At 37.8% G+C, this 14119-nt stretch overlaps 3 protein-coding genes, 1 long non-coding RNA gene and 1 other non-coding gene across 8 annotated transcripts; 3 read left to right on the forward strand and 2 right to left on the reverse strand.

The window, feature by feature from the left end:
• Positions 1-8: 8 nt before the first annotated feature.
• On the reverse strand, positions 9-12794 carry goe (endothelin converting enzyme 1). Of its 3 annotated transcripts, XR_014178972.1 has the most exons (13): positions 12495-12794; positions 11337-11472; positions 11119-11277; positions 3123-3334; positions 2864-3067; positions 2558-2789; positions 1982-2498; positions 1759-1926; positions 1608-1716; positions 968-1063; positions 741-904; positions 377-513; positions 9-246 (listed from the first exon to the last, which is right to left on the reverse strand). XR_014178972.1 is itself a non-coding variant. In XM_081984320.1 (12 exons), exons 1-12 carry the CDS (start codon positions 12792-12794, stop codon positions 159-161), a joined length of 2289 nt encoding a protein of 762 aa, XP_081840446.1. In that variant the 3' UTR covers positions 9-158. The 3 variants fall into 3 exon arrangements, 2 of the variants coding, with proteins under 2 accessions (XP_081840446.1, XP_081840445.1); XM_081984320.1 differs by lacking the exon at positions 377-513 and having other exon boundaries at positions 828-904; positions 1608-1707; XM_081984319.1 differs by lacking the exon at positions 377-513 and having other exon boundaries at positions 828-904.
• On the forward strand, positions 5331-6844 carry LOC145732220 (uncharacterized). The gene is made up of 2 exons (XM_081984329.1): positions 5331-5478; positions 5642-6844. Exons 1-2 carry the CDS (start codon positions 5464-5466, stop codon positions 6572-6574), a joined length of 948 nt encoding a protein of 315 aa, XP_081840455.1. The 5' UTR covers positions 5331-5463; the 3' UTR covers positions 6575-6844.
• LOC145732221 (uncharacterized) lies at positions 7367-9069 on the forward strand. Of its 2 annotated transcripts, none has more exons than XM_081984331.1 (2): positions 7367-8118; positions 8601-9069. In XM_081984331.1, exons 1-2 carry the CDS (start codon positions 7840-7842, stop codon positions 8958-8960), a joined length of 639 nt encoding a protein of 212 aa, XP_081840457.1. In that variant the 5' UTR covers positions 7367-7839; the 3' UTR covers positions 8961-9069. The 2 variants fall into 2 exon arrangements, with proteins under 2 accessions (XP_081840457.1, XP_081840456.1); XM_081984330.1 differs by having other exon boundaries at positions 7371-8121.
• TRNAP-AGG (transfer RNA proline (anticodon AGG)) lies at positions 10638-10709 on the reverse strand. The gene has a single exon. It is a non-coding gene; the product is annotated as a tRNA-Pro (tRNA).
• Positions 11457-13032, forward strand: LOC145732226 (uncharacterized). The gene is made up of 2 exons (XR_014178974.1): positions 11457-12427; positions 12503-13032. It is a non-coding gene; the product is annotated as an uncharacterized LOC145732226 (long non-coding RNA).
• Positions 13033-14119: the final 1087 nt, after the last annotated feature.

Raw genomic sequence — 14119 nt, forward strand, 5'->3', positions numbered from 1 at the left:
CAACCCCGTTTAACGTAAACTAAAAAAATATATTCACGACATGTAATGTAAAAGACGCGTACAACCTACACACTTTCTTAAATAATAAATAAACAAAAATAAATCATTACCCCCTTGATAAGATTCAATAAACGAGAAAAACAAAAGTTTCAGTCTCTTTAAAATACTGTAAAACACTGGCTTCCCGTTTTGGGACAGTCAAAAGCTTCGCGAAACTCAGGAGATTCAGTCCAGACCAAATCCAACCTAAAAATATATGCATTAGAAAATAAATTCTAGGATTCTTGACAGCGTTGTTTAAATCTATTTTATTTTCAACCATGTATGTAGTAACGTTATTTCTTATGTATAAACCAGGTGGAAAGATGAAAATTACCTGCTCTCACTTTCTACCCAGTTGAATGTCATATCTGAGCTTACTGAGACTTTCTTCCTCCACCTCTGCAACAGCTCGCAGCTCAGGTGGTGACAAGTAACATCTGCGTCTTCAGAAGTCTCCATGTTAAAAGCACTCTAAGAAACGCTTCAGCTCAAAATATTAAAGACACAATAGCACAATAATGACGTTGTTAAGATTGTAAGAAAATCACCAGTCGTTTAATTATGGTTGAAGTGATAACTACTTGTACCTATACTACCTTATTGTTAGAGACTATTAGCGATCAATATTTCAATTGAATGATTTATTAAAAGTTTGATAAGATTCTGATAAATGGTTGAAAATAAAATAGTATACAAACCACGTTGGAAATTTCCGTCTCGAGATAAAGTTCACCTCGACTTCCAAACACTTTCCGCCTAAGTATGTAATGAAAAATAGTACTTACAACAAATTAGAGGAAACAGCAAAATTTGTCTCAGTTTCATAGGTGCTAAATCGCTTAGTGGCAACACCGCACAATGTCTAAAAAGCAATAATTTGTTTTATATAATATAGTATTTAGTTAATATTTCAAGTAAATGTCACCTGAGCGTAACTAATAAAAAATAGTTCCGCCTCTTCGTACTGTTCAAGACCGGAATAGTGTGTGTGCTCTTCCACAGAGGACACCATCATCAAAGCCTGAAATTATACGTTACAGGGTTGGTCCGTATATTTAAACAGCTTGAGGCGACTTTATTTTTGCAGGTAGGAAAACAGCTGTTAATATAAAAGTTATAGGGCAAAGGCTTCTTTTAACCGTAAAATGCTATTTTTTCGGCCAAAAGACAATTTCGCCGTCTTATGGCCGAGGACAATAATCTTGAGGAAGGAAAAAATATTTCACGGCCGAGGTGTACACAAAATTTTTTGTTTAAACGATATCCACTTATAAATTCTTAATTAATTGTGAATAAAATAATAGACCACAAAAAGAGTGAAAAAAACACAAAGTAAATAAATTTATAATTCCAAAAATACCTATATAATAAACTAACATTTGGTTTAGCCGTTTTCGAATTATTGCCATTTAAGGTCGATTATTCTGTTCATAAACATTTTCTGGTGATTTAGGAAAAGCCTTATAACTGTTTTTCCTATCCGCAAAAATAAAGACGCCACAAGCTGTCTAATATAAAGACCAACCCTGTACACAAGCCCAAGTTACGACACGTAATCAACATACCTCCGTGGCCACTTTGACAGCCGCCAATTGTTTGACCACCCTCAAAGCCACCTCGTCCACGACTAAAACTGGCATTGTTGCCATCTCAGTGGAGATTCGCCTGTGATAACTATAAATGACCCAAAAAAAAAACATCAATCAGAGTACTTACCTCGATAAACACCCGGAACTAGACCTGACCGAATCGAAGGTCTGGTTCACGGTTTTATGAAAGGGAGACAACAGTTTCCGATCTGAAGTCCACAAACTGTCATGCGGCAACACCGACGATACAATAGCGGTCGCCATTTCGGTACCCAAACGTCCATACGTCACTGGCCTGACAGAAACTCCAATAAATAACCCGTACGTATGACACTACCCACAAAACAAACCTGGGATAACCACCATCACTGTAAGGTTCAATCATTAAACTCCTAGGCACAGTCACCGTATTCATAGAGGGAACGTAACCAACTCTAGGAGGCGCCACAAACATCTCCCGTAACAACACCCATTCCCCAAGGCTATTGAGGAGCATCTTTTCTTCAATGCGCCTACGCAACCCTAAAGCGCTTCTCGCCCCCTCAAACCAATTTAGTTTCAAGATTTTCAAAGGAGCGTAAAAATCTTTGAGAAACTGAGGATATTTGGATGACTTTGGCAGTCCGACGTGCAGTTTAAGGCCGTTGAGTTTGCTGGTCAGATGAGGTACCAGCCATATTTTGTCCTTGAAAGTTTCAACTTTCTTTGTTATTACCCTTAAAATCGTTTTAAAGGTTTTATTGAGCGATTTCTCGGCCTGCTGAGAAATAGGGTAGACTTGTTCTAAATGATACTCAGCGGCCAAAGGCATAAATTCCCTAACTAAACCGACGCAAATCTCCCAACGCTTCTTTGACTTTAAGGTTCCTTTTAAAATAAAACCGATCCAGTTACAAGATATGACCTTTCAGAATTCACTTTCTTACCAAATAATTCGAAATTGAACGAATCCATGGCGGAAGTATATTTGTCGGACAAGAACGGTAGATATGTTCTCACTAGAGTCCAAATTAGGTAGCCGTTGAGCATACGTCGGTCTGTGGATGAAATTATTTGCGCCAGCTGTGATAAGTACTTTTCTGACGTCACCAGCACTTCGGTACTTTCAGTCACTGCCACTTCAGGGTACATCTCTTGGAGGATATCAAAAAACGGAATCTTTAACATGGGTAGATTATTTGTATTCATAGATCAATAACATTTTAGTAACAGTTAAAAAAAAAATCTCTCACCGTGTTTATTCGTAATTTGAGCTCGTCGAGCGCTACACTACTGTAAGTGTCCAAAGGATCCTGAAGGGAAACCAAATCGGGAGTAATCTCAGCCAACCTTTTCTCGTAATTGAAAATGTCCTTGCCAAATTTAGCTGCCTCGTTCCTGGTCAAACTCAACGAAATTACAACGTCCCTGATAAAGTCCATGTACGCCGTTACAACCTGCAACATGGACGAGCAATTACAATCCGGCATCCATTTTACCAGCGTTGCCAACCTTATCATCGCTCTCCTTAAAATAGAAATCCTTATCGGGCAGTCCCAAGCCTGAAGGAGAGATTCGTATAGCGTTGGTATCGGGTACCATTGGGTTGGGTTCAACGTGAACCCGGAAAAATGACGATACCCCGTACAGCACTTGCAACTTGGTCAACACTTCCATTCCGTTGAAATCGGCCTCGTTCCAATCCCGCAAAATATGCCAGCCACCTATAAAAAGACAAGTGACAGTCAACTAAGTGCCTTTTCACACGGACCACTTTGTGGCGCTTCTTGGAGGAAAGGCGCTACGCGGCTTCGTGCGTAACTTTTTTCATATCGTGTGTAAAATGCTTCTTATAGCACTAGTTACGTAATATACTATTAATTCACTCTGAACGACATTTGCTTATTTAGAGATTTAAACAAACATCAATGTCACAACTACGGGGAGCGGTGCAAATTAATAGAACTGTAATTTTCAGTTTTTTTTTATATTAGACGCCAAAATTTAATGAAATATTGTATAAAACACGTGATTTAAACCTGTTTAGACTTACAACAACAACAGAAAGTCTGGCCTGTTAACATAGTGGGTGTTCGCATACGAGAAATTTCCGACTTTCCGTCTTAAATCATCCAAGTGCGCCGACAAAACAAAAACAGGGCGCGGACGTGTAATTGGCCTCGTAACTGACATAACCAATTGCGACATACAACGCCGACTGTACAGAATTTAAAAGAACAAAAAAAACGGAGAGGAAAAATATTTGCGAATATTTTCGAAACCGAAGGCGACGGAGAGAAACGCGATTTTACTTTCCTTTCAAGGTTGAAAAACCTCCTGTTGTTCCACCCGAAACAAAATGACCATTGATCCAATTTGATTGCTTAAAAATCGACGAAACAGTGCCGTCGTTGTGGGTTTTTTATTCTGTATATTAATAATAGTTTAATATGTATAGAAAAAAATCTAAGTCAAACTCTGTTGATAAGGTACACAATAACTATTTTATTCCTGTGAAATTGTTTAAGCCTATAGTTTTGGTATGCTATACAAGCTTATTTGTAATAATATTGAAAATTATTATCATTGATTAGTGATTTTCGGGGGTAATATCCCTAGTGCATTTAATTTTTCCGGAAAAATTCGGAAAAACGAGTTTCTAAGTAATTTGTTTTAACATATTACTTAGAAACGAGTATTCCAATTTTTCCACAGGAATAATTAGATGCACGAGGGATATTTGGTAAGATTATTTCCTGAGTTAAATAAACATTTTATTTTAATTAAAACAATAAGAACAATAACTTTCAAGCTACAAAGGGTAACACTATTCTTTATGTTGTTGTGAGGAGTGTGCAATTTTTTCTATTTTTTTTCCGGAAAAACTGCTGACAGCTAAGTTGACAAGTGATTTTTCCAGTTAAAATTTACATTTGTTATACTAATTCTTGATAGCGATTGGTCAAAATTGATAGGAAGGAAATAATCGTGAATAATGATTTCATTGGTAAACATCATCTTAGTTTTACAAAGTTTAAGGCTTGGAATCGGTATAGTGCGACAAATTTATAGTGTCTACGCCATTGGTTTTATTGTTTCTATCGCCCACATCAAACAAAAGACAAATCGATTAGATAGGCGAATATTAACCCAAATAAATCGGCTAATTTACATACAAACCGCTCCGAAAGTGTGATTTATGATCCGGTTGCGTAGGAACATTTATAGTGAAAACGTGGAATTTCTTCGTCAAAGATAATTTATAAAAAAATCACACAAAATTATACAGATTTCACTCTTAAAAGACGGAAAAATTAGAAGATGACGTCAGAGTGACCAGACAAAGTAATTAAAATGAAAGCGAAAGAACCACGGCCTGGTGCGGAGTCAACGTAGGCCCACTTTCGATACCGCGACGATGATGATATAGATCCGCTAAGTAGGGAGGCCGGGCGTATCCCCAAGCACCTGAAAGGTGAAAGAAAGAAGATCGGTCCAAAAACAAATTTCTCCGAAATTGTATACGAGTATCGAAATCGAAAAGGACACCAGATAACCTCATTTAAAATTTACCATAAGTAATTAATAATTATGACCCGGACTAAAAGTCGCATTGTTGGAATTCCACCAAAACCCAAATAATGACATAAACTTGGTGAATCGCAAGCCCAAAAAAAAAAATGAATAAAGAAAGCTTGCGTGGTGCCGCCCCTCGTTAAGTCGGATTGAGAGGGGCACCATATATAAAACGGGGGGAGACGCACCAAGCACCGTCAAAACTTCCGGGTTTTTTAATACGACAACTGACAGGGCTACCAGGTCAACCGGGTTGTGCGTGCTTTCAGAAGCCGACATGAAGATTATACTGGTAAGTGGAATAATGTTAACTCCGATTTTTTGTACTCCTGTAGAGCCGTATAGAAAATGGTACAAATTGGTGTGTAGAAACGAAGATCTGGAAAATTATAACAGATACAAAGTTGGCTAATTTGTTTGTCTCCATGTGTAGTAACAAAATATTGGAATTTCAGATATCTCTGTCATTACTGGTGGCCTGTTGGGCCCGTCCTGAAGGCTACAGCTATCCCGTACCAGCAGGACCCACCTTATCGCTGCCAGGCCCCAGCATCGGAGGTTCTCACGGTATTTCCAGTATAGGAAGCTCTTCCCAATTAGGTGTGTCCACTTTAGGCACTTCCCATTTGGGCGTGTCTTCGTTAGGCTCCTCGCATGGTATTTCAAGCATTGAAGGCGTGTCCAGTTTGGGTTCCTCCCATGGCATTTCCAGTTTTTCCGGCTCTTCACTGAGCTCTGGTCAAGACATCAGCCAAATTAGTTTAACCACATCAGGAGGTGGTGCTTTATTTAGCGGTGGTGGAGGAGGAAGTTTTAGTGCCGGTGGGGGCGGCAGCAGCTTCACCTCTTCTTTGGGCAATTTCGGGAGTGGATCCACTCTAGTACAAAAACACATTTACGTGCACGTTCCTCCACCAGAACCTGAAGATTTGAGGCCCCAACGTATCCTGCCAGTGGCCCCTGCTCAAAAACACTACAAAATCATCTTCATTAAGGCACCATCGCCTCCCGCTCCCACGTTGCCAGCTATTCCTGTTCAACCTCAAAACGAAGAAAAAACGCTGGTGTACGTACTGGTTAAAAAACCGGAAGAAGCACCGGAATTGAATATTCCAGCACCGGCACCGACGCAACCCAGCAAACCAGAAGTGTACTTTATCCGCTACAAAACGCAGAAAGACCACTCAGGTGTATCATTAGCCAGTGGAGCTGCAGGTGGAGCCACTTTGGTGGATGACAGCGCAGCTGCCTTGGCTGGTTCCGGTTCAGTTTCGAGCAGTTTCTCATCGGCTCACGGGTCAAGTTCGGCCAGTTCGTTCATTTCAAGCTCGTCAGGGGGTTTGACGAGCTCGTATGGTCCTCCTGGTCACGTGCCCGGCCCTTATTAAAGCTCGTTAAAGTGATGTCGAGACAATTAGTTGATAGGAAAATTATGTGGCTGACTAAAACAAACCCGTGATCATTATTGTCATTAATTTATAAGTTATATCATTTAGTAATCGACATGTATATAAAATGCCATACTAGACATATAGTTAAGTTTCACGGCTTTAATTTTATTAAAAAAAAAAACAATGTAATGTGATACGGTGACAAAATAGCTTTTAAGGTTGTGTTAAATTGTTTTAATAAATTACATTATTAATAACATGCACAAACTACTCGTGTTTGAATATACCCTTACTAGAAACCTATAAATCTATGTCAAAATAAGTGAAATGAATTTGCTAGAATCGTTCAACATTGAAAATGCCTCAAAAATCGAAAAACTCAAAAAACTTATTAAACTTTATAATATGTTTAAATTGCCAAAGAACTCTGCATATCTAAACACCCTAGAAAGCTTAGGAATTTATTTGTTAACCTAGATCCTAGATAAATGAAACTTTAAGGATATGTGTTGTTTCGCTGCTTATCCCCATATTAATGAATTGTCTATCTCTGGCCGTGTGGATCAATGTCTGGATGTCACGTATGCCAATCCACATTCCTTAGCCGTGGTACATACAAAAAAGGTACATTTGAAATTTAAAGATACACAGAGCACCTAGCACGCACAGAACCGAAAAAAACGGCAATTAAAAAATCGAAAATGTTTGGAAAACCTAAAGAATTGAACTTAGAGGAAAACATTGGCTATCACATTCTTATCATCAAGTGCTAAACATTCTAAAACCCCATATTCTAATTTAAGAAAAACAAAGATTGTATTTTCCTTTCCATGTTATACACTCAGCCAGACCAGCCTAAAAATACAATATAAAAACTCATTCGCACTGGCACTTAAAATTAAATTAATCATCGATTTACAGGGGCAATGATAATTTACGGGCCAAGAAAATGGCCGCCCGCACATTTTCAAACATGACAAATCACTTAAAGAGACGAAGCGAAAGCATATTTTGTGTCTGACAATAAAAACATTATGAGTTTAATAAAAATTAAACAGGACAGAACTCGGAAATTTTCACTATCGGATAAGTCACGTTTGACGTTAGTTCGGTCCGGCGCTGCTCTTCAATATTGACCAACATGTTTTCCTGAAAAGGCAAGTTTTGGCATTATTTACTTAAAGGAAATTTGGGGCCTCTCAAATATATAAAACATTGAAAAGATACAAAGCCCAATTCAGTTTCAAAGTAGAAGAAGTAAAATGAATATTGTGATTTTGTTGTTGGTGCAAGTTTGGGCGGCTATTGGCCATCCTGAAGCAGGTCTACCGTATTATTACGGCACGCCGAATGGGCGGCAATCGATTGCCCAAACTTACCTACCACCCGCCGCACAGAACTACCCCACAACCTCTTATGGCGGCCTTTTAGAACGTCAACAACCACCTTTTCTCAAAAGTGAGCCCGAATCATTGGTTGCAGTGCAAAAACATATTTACGTGCATGTGGCGCCCCCAGATTTGGACGAAATACCCCAAAAGGTGGTAAGCTACTATTTAACACTTTTGTACCTTCTAAGCTCCATGGAGCTCCATGGAGCGAGCAGACCGTTTTTGACGTCACAATGACGTAATTTGACAGTTGGTCAAATTATGGTTTTGCCAAATTTCGTCATCGTGACGGCGAATACCTACGCTCTGCTCGCTCCATGGAGTTTGAAAACGAATGCGGCCTACATCTTCTTTAGGTGAATTGACAACATGGGTCCGCAAATGCTTCCTTACCAAGATATGATTTTTTAAAATTTAATAGTGTTCTTGTGCCGGAAACTACAATAATTCCGAAATTCAGCCGTTCAGCCCTGGTATGTGATTTCTCTAACATACATTCACTAAACTATTTATATGTGCTTAATATGCTTCTTAATATACTAGAGATAATTATTATTATAGCTTTGTACTTTTTGGCACAATAACATTATTAAATTAAATGTATGTTAAACACTCTGCATATATTTTTCTAGATTCAGCAGTCCACAGCTACGACCAGAAAACACTACAAAATCATTTTCGTCAAAGTGCCATCGTATCCTACATCATCCAATTACGTGGTACAACCCCAACAGCATCACGAGAAAACGCTTATCTACGTCCTGCTAAACAAACCCGAACAGAAGGAAAAAGTGCAGGAGAAAGTTGTCCAACATCCCTTGGACAGGCCTGAAGTGTACTTTATCAAATATCGAGGAAAGGCTACGTCACCACCACCACCACCAGCGTCGCTAGATGAAGCCACAAATCAAAATTCTGATGATACCGTGGTAATTGACAGCGCACGTCAAGGCTATCACTATAACCGTCCCACTACGGTGTTAAAAAAGTGACATCAGTGTTGCCAATTATACTAAAGTAATGTTTAAAGTTCCAAATGTAAAAATATGATACTTAATAGAAATAATAAACGGGAAGACGGTCTTAAAATAGCAAACCAAAGTGTGTGTGTGTGTGATGTATGTAAATGATCCCCTCTAGTTATTATCCAAAGTTTATTTATATAAATACATAAGAAATGTATCGGGGAAAAAGCAAATGGATCATATCTGGATGGTTTGAAAGCTTTTCCAGAAATAACCGGGAACCACTTATAAAGCCGATGAGGCTCGGGTCCAGAGAAATCACGTTTTAAGACTTTGTTGCCACTTGTAATAATTGTTTCTACTGTCATATAATATTCAAATATCTCAATTGTTTAACTAAGTTACAAGGTGATTTGAGCAAGTACTAACTGAAATTTTAAACTTCTTTCATTTATAATTTTTCGCATTTTTATTATAAATCACCCTTAATACGAGTATGACGTCACAACCCTTTAGAGTGGCGCAGGAAAACATTTCACTCCTAGAAAGTTCTGTCGGCTTGATCGCACAGCTTCCCAAATAGGGATTCCCTGTCGCTTGGCAATTTCAAGGGTGAGTCGTGGAATAGGAAAATATCATTCTCGCAAAGCTGTGGCCCTGCTCAAAAATATGCTCAAAATATGCTCAGGAGAGCTGAGGGAAATCGAGGTTCGGAGGTGCGTCTTAGAGCCGTCTCGACTTCCGGCTCGGCAGGACTTTCTTTTACAGGTTAAGGGACGTTCCAAATTAAGGGCCAAAGTGGGAGAATATCGGGACAGGACTGCAGAGGTTTAGGGAGAAAAGGTTAGTGTGCAATTCGATCAAAAAGTTCAGTTTGGTAAAAATAATTACAATTTTATCATCGAAATAAAGGCAATGACACACACCATCTTAATTGCTGCTGGGTGAAAGTGTTCCTCCGTTTCCAATCGATTTAAATTGCTTTTTTTTAACCATTTTATTTGGCATAAACTATTTATGTGAATGAACCAGGTGTTTCAAACAAAGACAGCACAGATAAAGATGGTCGCCAAACATTTCCACCCCCTGTTTTTGCAAAGCATCAGGGTGACAGCGATACGCAGAGGTTAATGGCGGCTTAAGGGTTGCTATGGAGAAACCTTGATGCTGAAACGCCCGCGTAAAATAGGGGTGGAAGGATATAAGACCAGGAGCGCAGCAATACGACCGAGGGGGTTGTTTTCACTTGTCCCTTTGTTCAAAATAGAACAGTTCAAGAGTGCGTTTTTACGTGACGTTTTATTTTTATGGGCAACAACCAACAACACACACGTTTGAGAGGAGCGTTTAAATATTATGTAATATACATAATATGTAAAATATAAGTTAGTTTTTTCTAAATTGTCTAAATCATATAATCACCACTGCTATTTCTACTGCCTAAATTATAAAAATTTAATGACTCTTTCTTTTAGCTTCTATGTTTTAACGTTTTTTAGAGCCTAAATCCGAGCTCTAAGTGATAGTGCAAAGGGGGTTAAAGATTCGATTTTCACAAGTCAACGATAATATGAACTATTTTTTCTTAACTGTAAATGATTTATATATTAAACTTAGAATTAGATATGAACATTAAACCAACACAAAAAATTCTAATTAGCAAATAATAATATAGAACGAACGATAGAAAATAAAAAAGTTCCTGGGCTCGTCCGGGATTTGAACCCGGGACCTCCCGCACCCTAAGCGGAAATCATACCCCTAGACCAACGAGCCACTAATGAAAGATGCGCACAATCTTGGACACTGTCCGATCTTTATGCAATGTTGCCACTTTTAGCAAAACTTTGCTATTTGTAAGATTATATTTCTAGCCGGTAAAAATTATCAAATAAGTGACTAGTTTTAAATATTAAAACACACTGATGAGTAAGTATTTACAAATCACACTAGCTGACTCATAAGTCACCAACACTTTTATTAATAATGTAACCGAAATAATTAATACTTATGAAGCGGATTGAAGTAGAAATAAGCTGATCATGCTTCAAGTTTCAGTTTAGTCTAAGCAGTTAAAACTTATTGAAGGTCGCTTTGAAAGGTAATTTGAGCGGAATGAATTTGAACCATACGTTGCGTTCATTGAAATTTAAAACGAACTTTATGGAACTAACTGATTACTTACCCAACTCAGATATCATGTTGGTTAGAAGCCGGGCGCCATCGGTGGAAATAGTGTCCACGTCCATGCACGCCTCGTAAAAATGCTTCATTTTCCATTCGATAGTGCCAGTGTGCAATGGCAGCTCGAACGTGGAAATGACGTCCCGTAGCATTTCTAATTCTAGAAAAATACAATATTTTTTTTCATCAAATATTGGTAGACCTGACAAAAAATTACACCTTTTAGCATAAGCGCCTCTTTTTGGTTCCAAACGTGTCTGTCGGATGAAGGCGTTGCCGTTTCCGTATATTTTGAGCACAGAGCCTGCCATGGATTTGTACAGAGGGACACGGAACTGTTTAAGTTCTCTTGAATCTATCGAAAAAATGGAAATTTGTTTTATAGTGACATCGCAATCTGTCAAATTTGTTGTTCTTGCAGCTTCTTTAATTTATCCATATAGGTATAAAATCAGTGGTCCTTAATATAAAGAGGACATCTTCAATAAATCTTAGTCTACCTGATTGACCAACGTAATTTGACAGTCACTAGAATAGAAATCAATCAGGAATCCTTGCTAATAAACGACTGTCAAATAACAAAATAACGTCATCAGCCATTAAAGGAGGGCAACATAATAAATAAACCGATGTAAATTCCATGGAACATAATAGGTCAGTTAGGTACATTCTGACGTCATATGTTTATTAATCACAAAAGCAGATTGATCCTTTTCCGTCAACGTCAATATTTACATGATTATTTTTCATTATAACAATAAACAAATTAACAATCATAATTGTTTACCGTCCTAGCCCTACTAGCTAGTTCACCTATAAACTGAAAACTAAGCAAAAACAATCTGAAATGACTGTCTTTTGATGAAACAAACACAAAGTCCTGTCTGTCATTTATGAACACAGCTTTTCAGTTGTGTTTCGCTTTTCGTCAAACCGTTTCTAGTTTGTAAAACCCGTTTCGTCGCAAAAATTCGGCTATAGTTACTCATTTTGGTGACAACTCTCAAAAACATGCTGTACAGGCTTTATTGAAAACATCTCAACAGTGGTGAACAGCCCGGCAACGTTGTCAATAGTTATTGCAGTTAAAAATGTCAACAAATATGTGACTCTCATAGGTCCTGACACATCCAAATAAACAAATGTTAAGTAAAAACTTTCATATGTTTGTGTATGTACCAACACAGGAACTTTAAGCCACTTTCTTCATGTTTTCAAAGTCGGTCAAAACCCAAATATTTACATTTCCAACAGGAAACAATGACCATGTTTGCCTACTTAGCACAATTTAAGACATCTTTACATAATAGGTATATTGTTATAGGTTTATATCAGTCAGGTGGCCTATTTTATTTATGATGTTGTCAACTAATTTACCTGAGCAGCAGCTTCTAGACACGCAGGACTGGAACACAAATGGTGTCCCAGCATGTGAGGCAGATGAGGCCAGGCCACTGCCAATGCTACTATGATGGTAAACAAAAGGGTGCTGAACAGCACTAGAGATCCCAGGACTAGAACCCATGATCTTGTCAGACCAGTTTTGAGCTGCAGACCTGTCAACCACTTGTCATGAATTGATTTTTGTTTGCTTGGTTGGGAAAGACAGGGGTCCACTTCAGTGGAGTCTTGCTCATGCACTTGTCCGTTTTTTCCATTATTTTCTCTAGCTGTCATTTTGTTGAGGTGATGTTTTGGGACTGTAATTGTAAATTTATTTTCTAAAAAATTAAATAACAGTTTTAGGCTAAAAATTTTGAGATTCACTTGTAAATGGGAAATCAAGCTGGATCATTAGCTTAATTAATCTACTTTAGGTCAGTTTGGAAGATTAAACTCTAAAATTGACATTGTAATGTGTGTCATGTAAAATTTTTATCTTGTTTTTATAATTATTAAATTGATAATTTTTACATTTGAGTGTCTAATTAAAAAATATAGGCTATAAAATGTAAATTTAGAGAAGTGAGAGTTGAGGCAGGCCCAAAGATATTTATTACTTAAAATTGTTTTCACATAATTTTGGGTCCAAGATTTGGACATTGTCTAGCTCTAGAGTGGTACCTCCCAATCAAAAAAGAAAATAATACAGGACAGGGTGTGTGCTTTTTAGAACTCATATCACAATTCTTGAAAACTGTTTGAATTCTTATTGTTAACAACTGTAACCATTGAGTACAGGACCTAAAAGTGTGTTGTTTAAAAGGGCTTTAAAGAAACAACCACCTGTTGACCCCTTTATCATATTTACATGGTAGGGTACAACCTGTTGCACTTTAGAGAGCTTTCTAGATATTAAAAAAATGCAAAAGAGAAAAATAAAAGACGATCCTTACCATAATCAGTTCAGAAGAAAGAGTGGGGGTCCCAAAATTCCAAAGGGGGCCACTTTCACTTATTTTCACACCACCAGTTTACATCAGTTGGGTCTGGCCTATGGTAACTCTTTAACACACACTTTTCTGAATGAAACTGCTTGAATTATCACTGAAAATCGACATTTTTGCGCTTAAAACGAGGTTTTCTACTATAACAACATAAGGAGCTCACAGGTTCCACGAAATCCAGGGAATATCCGAGCCGTTCAAATACAAATTCAAATTGGAATTGAATTGAAAACCTCACAAAACAAAATGCATAAAAAAGTTGAACACTTGAACATCGGCTTGCACGATGACAACCGACTGCGCTTTCGGATGTACGCTTAGTTGCCGCCTACGAAGTATGCCACCATGTATGCACAATCCCAAAATAAATTTTTATTATTCTTCTAGTGTTATTCTGGGTTATTCATATTCATATACTTTTAAATAAATGTGAACTTGACCTTGTTTGATAATCGTATCAATGCACCAGAAATGTGTGTTCTTTTGGATGCAAATTACTGTTTACACTCACTGATAAATTAATTTTTAATAGTCAAGAAGAACAAAGTCTGATCGTTTGGTCAGCTACTTATCCATGTTTCATTAAGTACTAACAAGATGATAGTACGTTTTCTG

The sequence above is a fragment of the Ips typographus genome, linkage group LG7, assembly GCF_016097725.1.
Source record: "Ips typographus isolate SLU linkage group LG7, UJ_Ityp_2.0, whole genome shotgun sequence".
Lineage (NCBI taxonomy): Eukaryota > Metazoa > Arthropoda > Insecta > Coleoptera > Curculionidae > Ips > Ips typographus.

Excerpts from the sequence above, each read along its gene's own strand:
- LOC145732221 (XM_081984330.1), top strand. The coding sequence starts at position 7,840 with ATGAATATTGTGATTTTGTTGTTGGTGCAAGTTTGGGCGGCTATTGGC. Across the intron at positions 8,122-8,600 it reads ACGAAATACCCCAAAAGGTG|ATTCAGCAGTCCACAGCTAC; the intron begins GTAAGCTACTAT and ends ATATTTTTCTAG.
- goe (XM_081984319.1), bottom strand. The coding sequence starts at position 12,794 with ATGACAGCTAGAGAAAATAATGGAAAAAACGGACAAGTGCATGAGCAA. Across the intron at positions 11,473-12,494 it reads GTCTAGAAGCTGCTGCTCAG|ATTCAAGAGAACTTAAACAG; the intron begins GTAAATTAGTTG and ends TTTTTTCGATAG. Across the intron at positions 1,064-1,607 it reads CTGTCAAAGTGGCCACGGAG|GCTTTGATGATGGTGTCCTC; the intron begins GTATGTTGATTA and ends GTATAATTTCAG.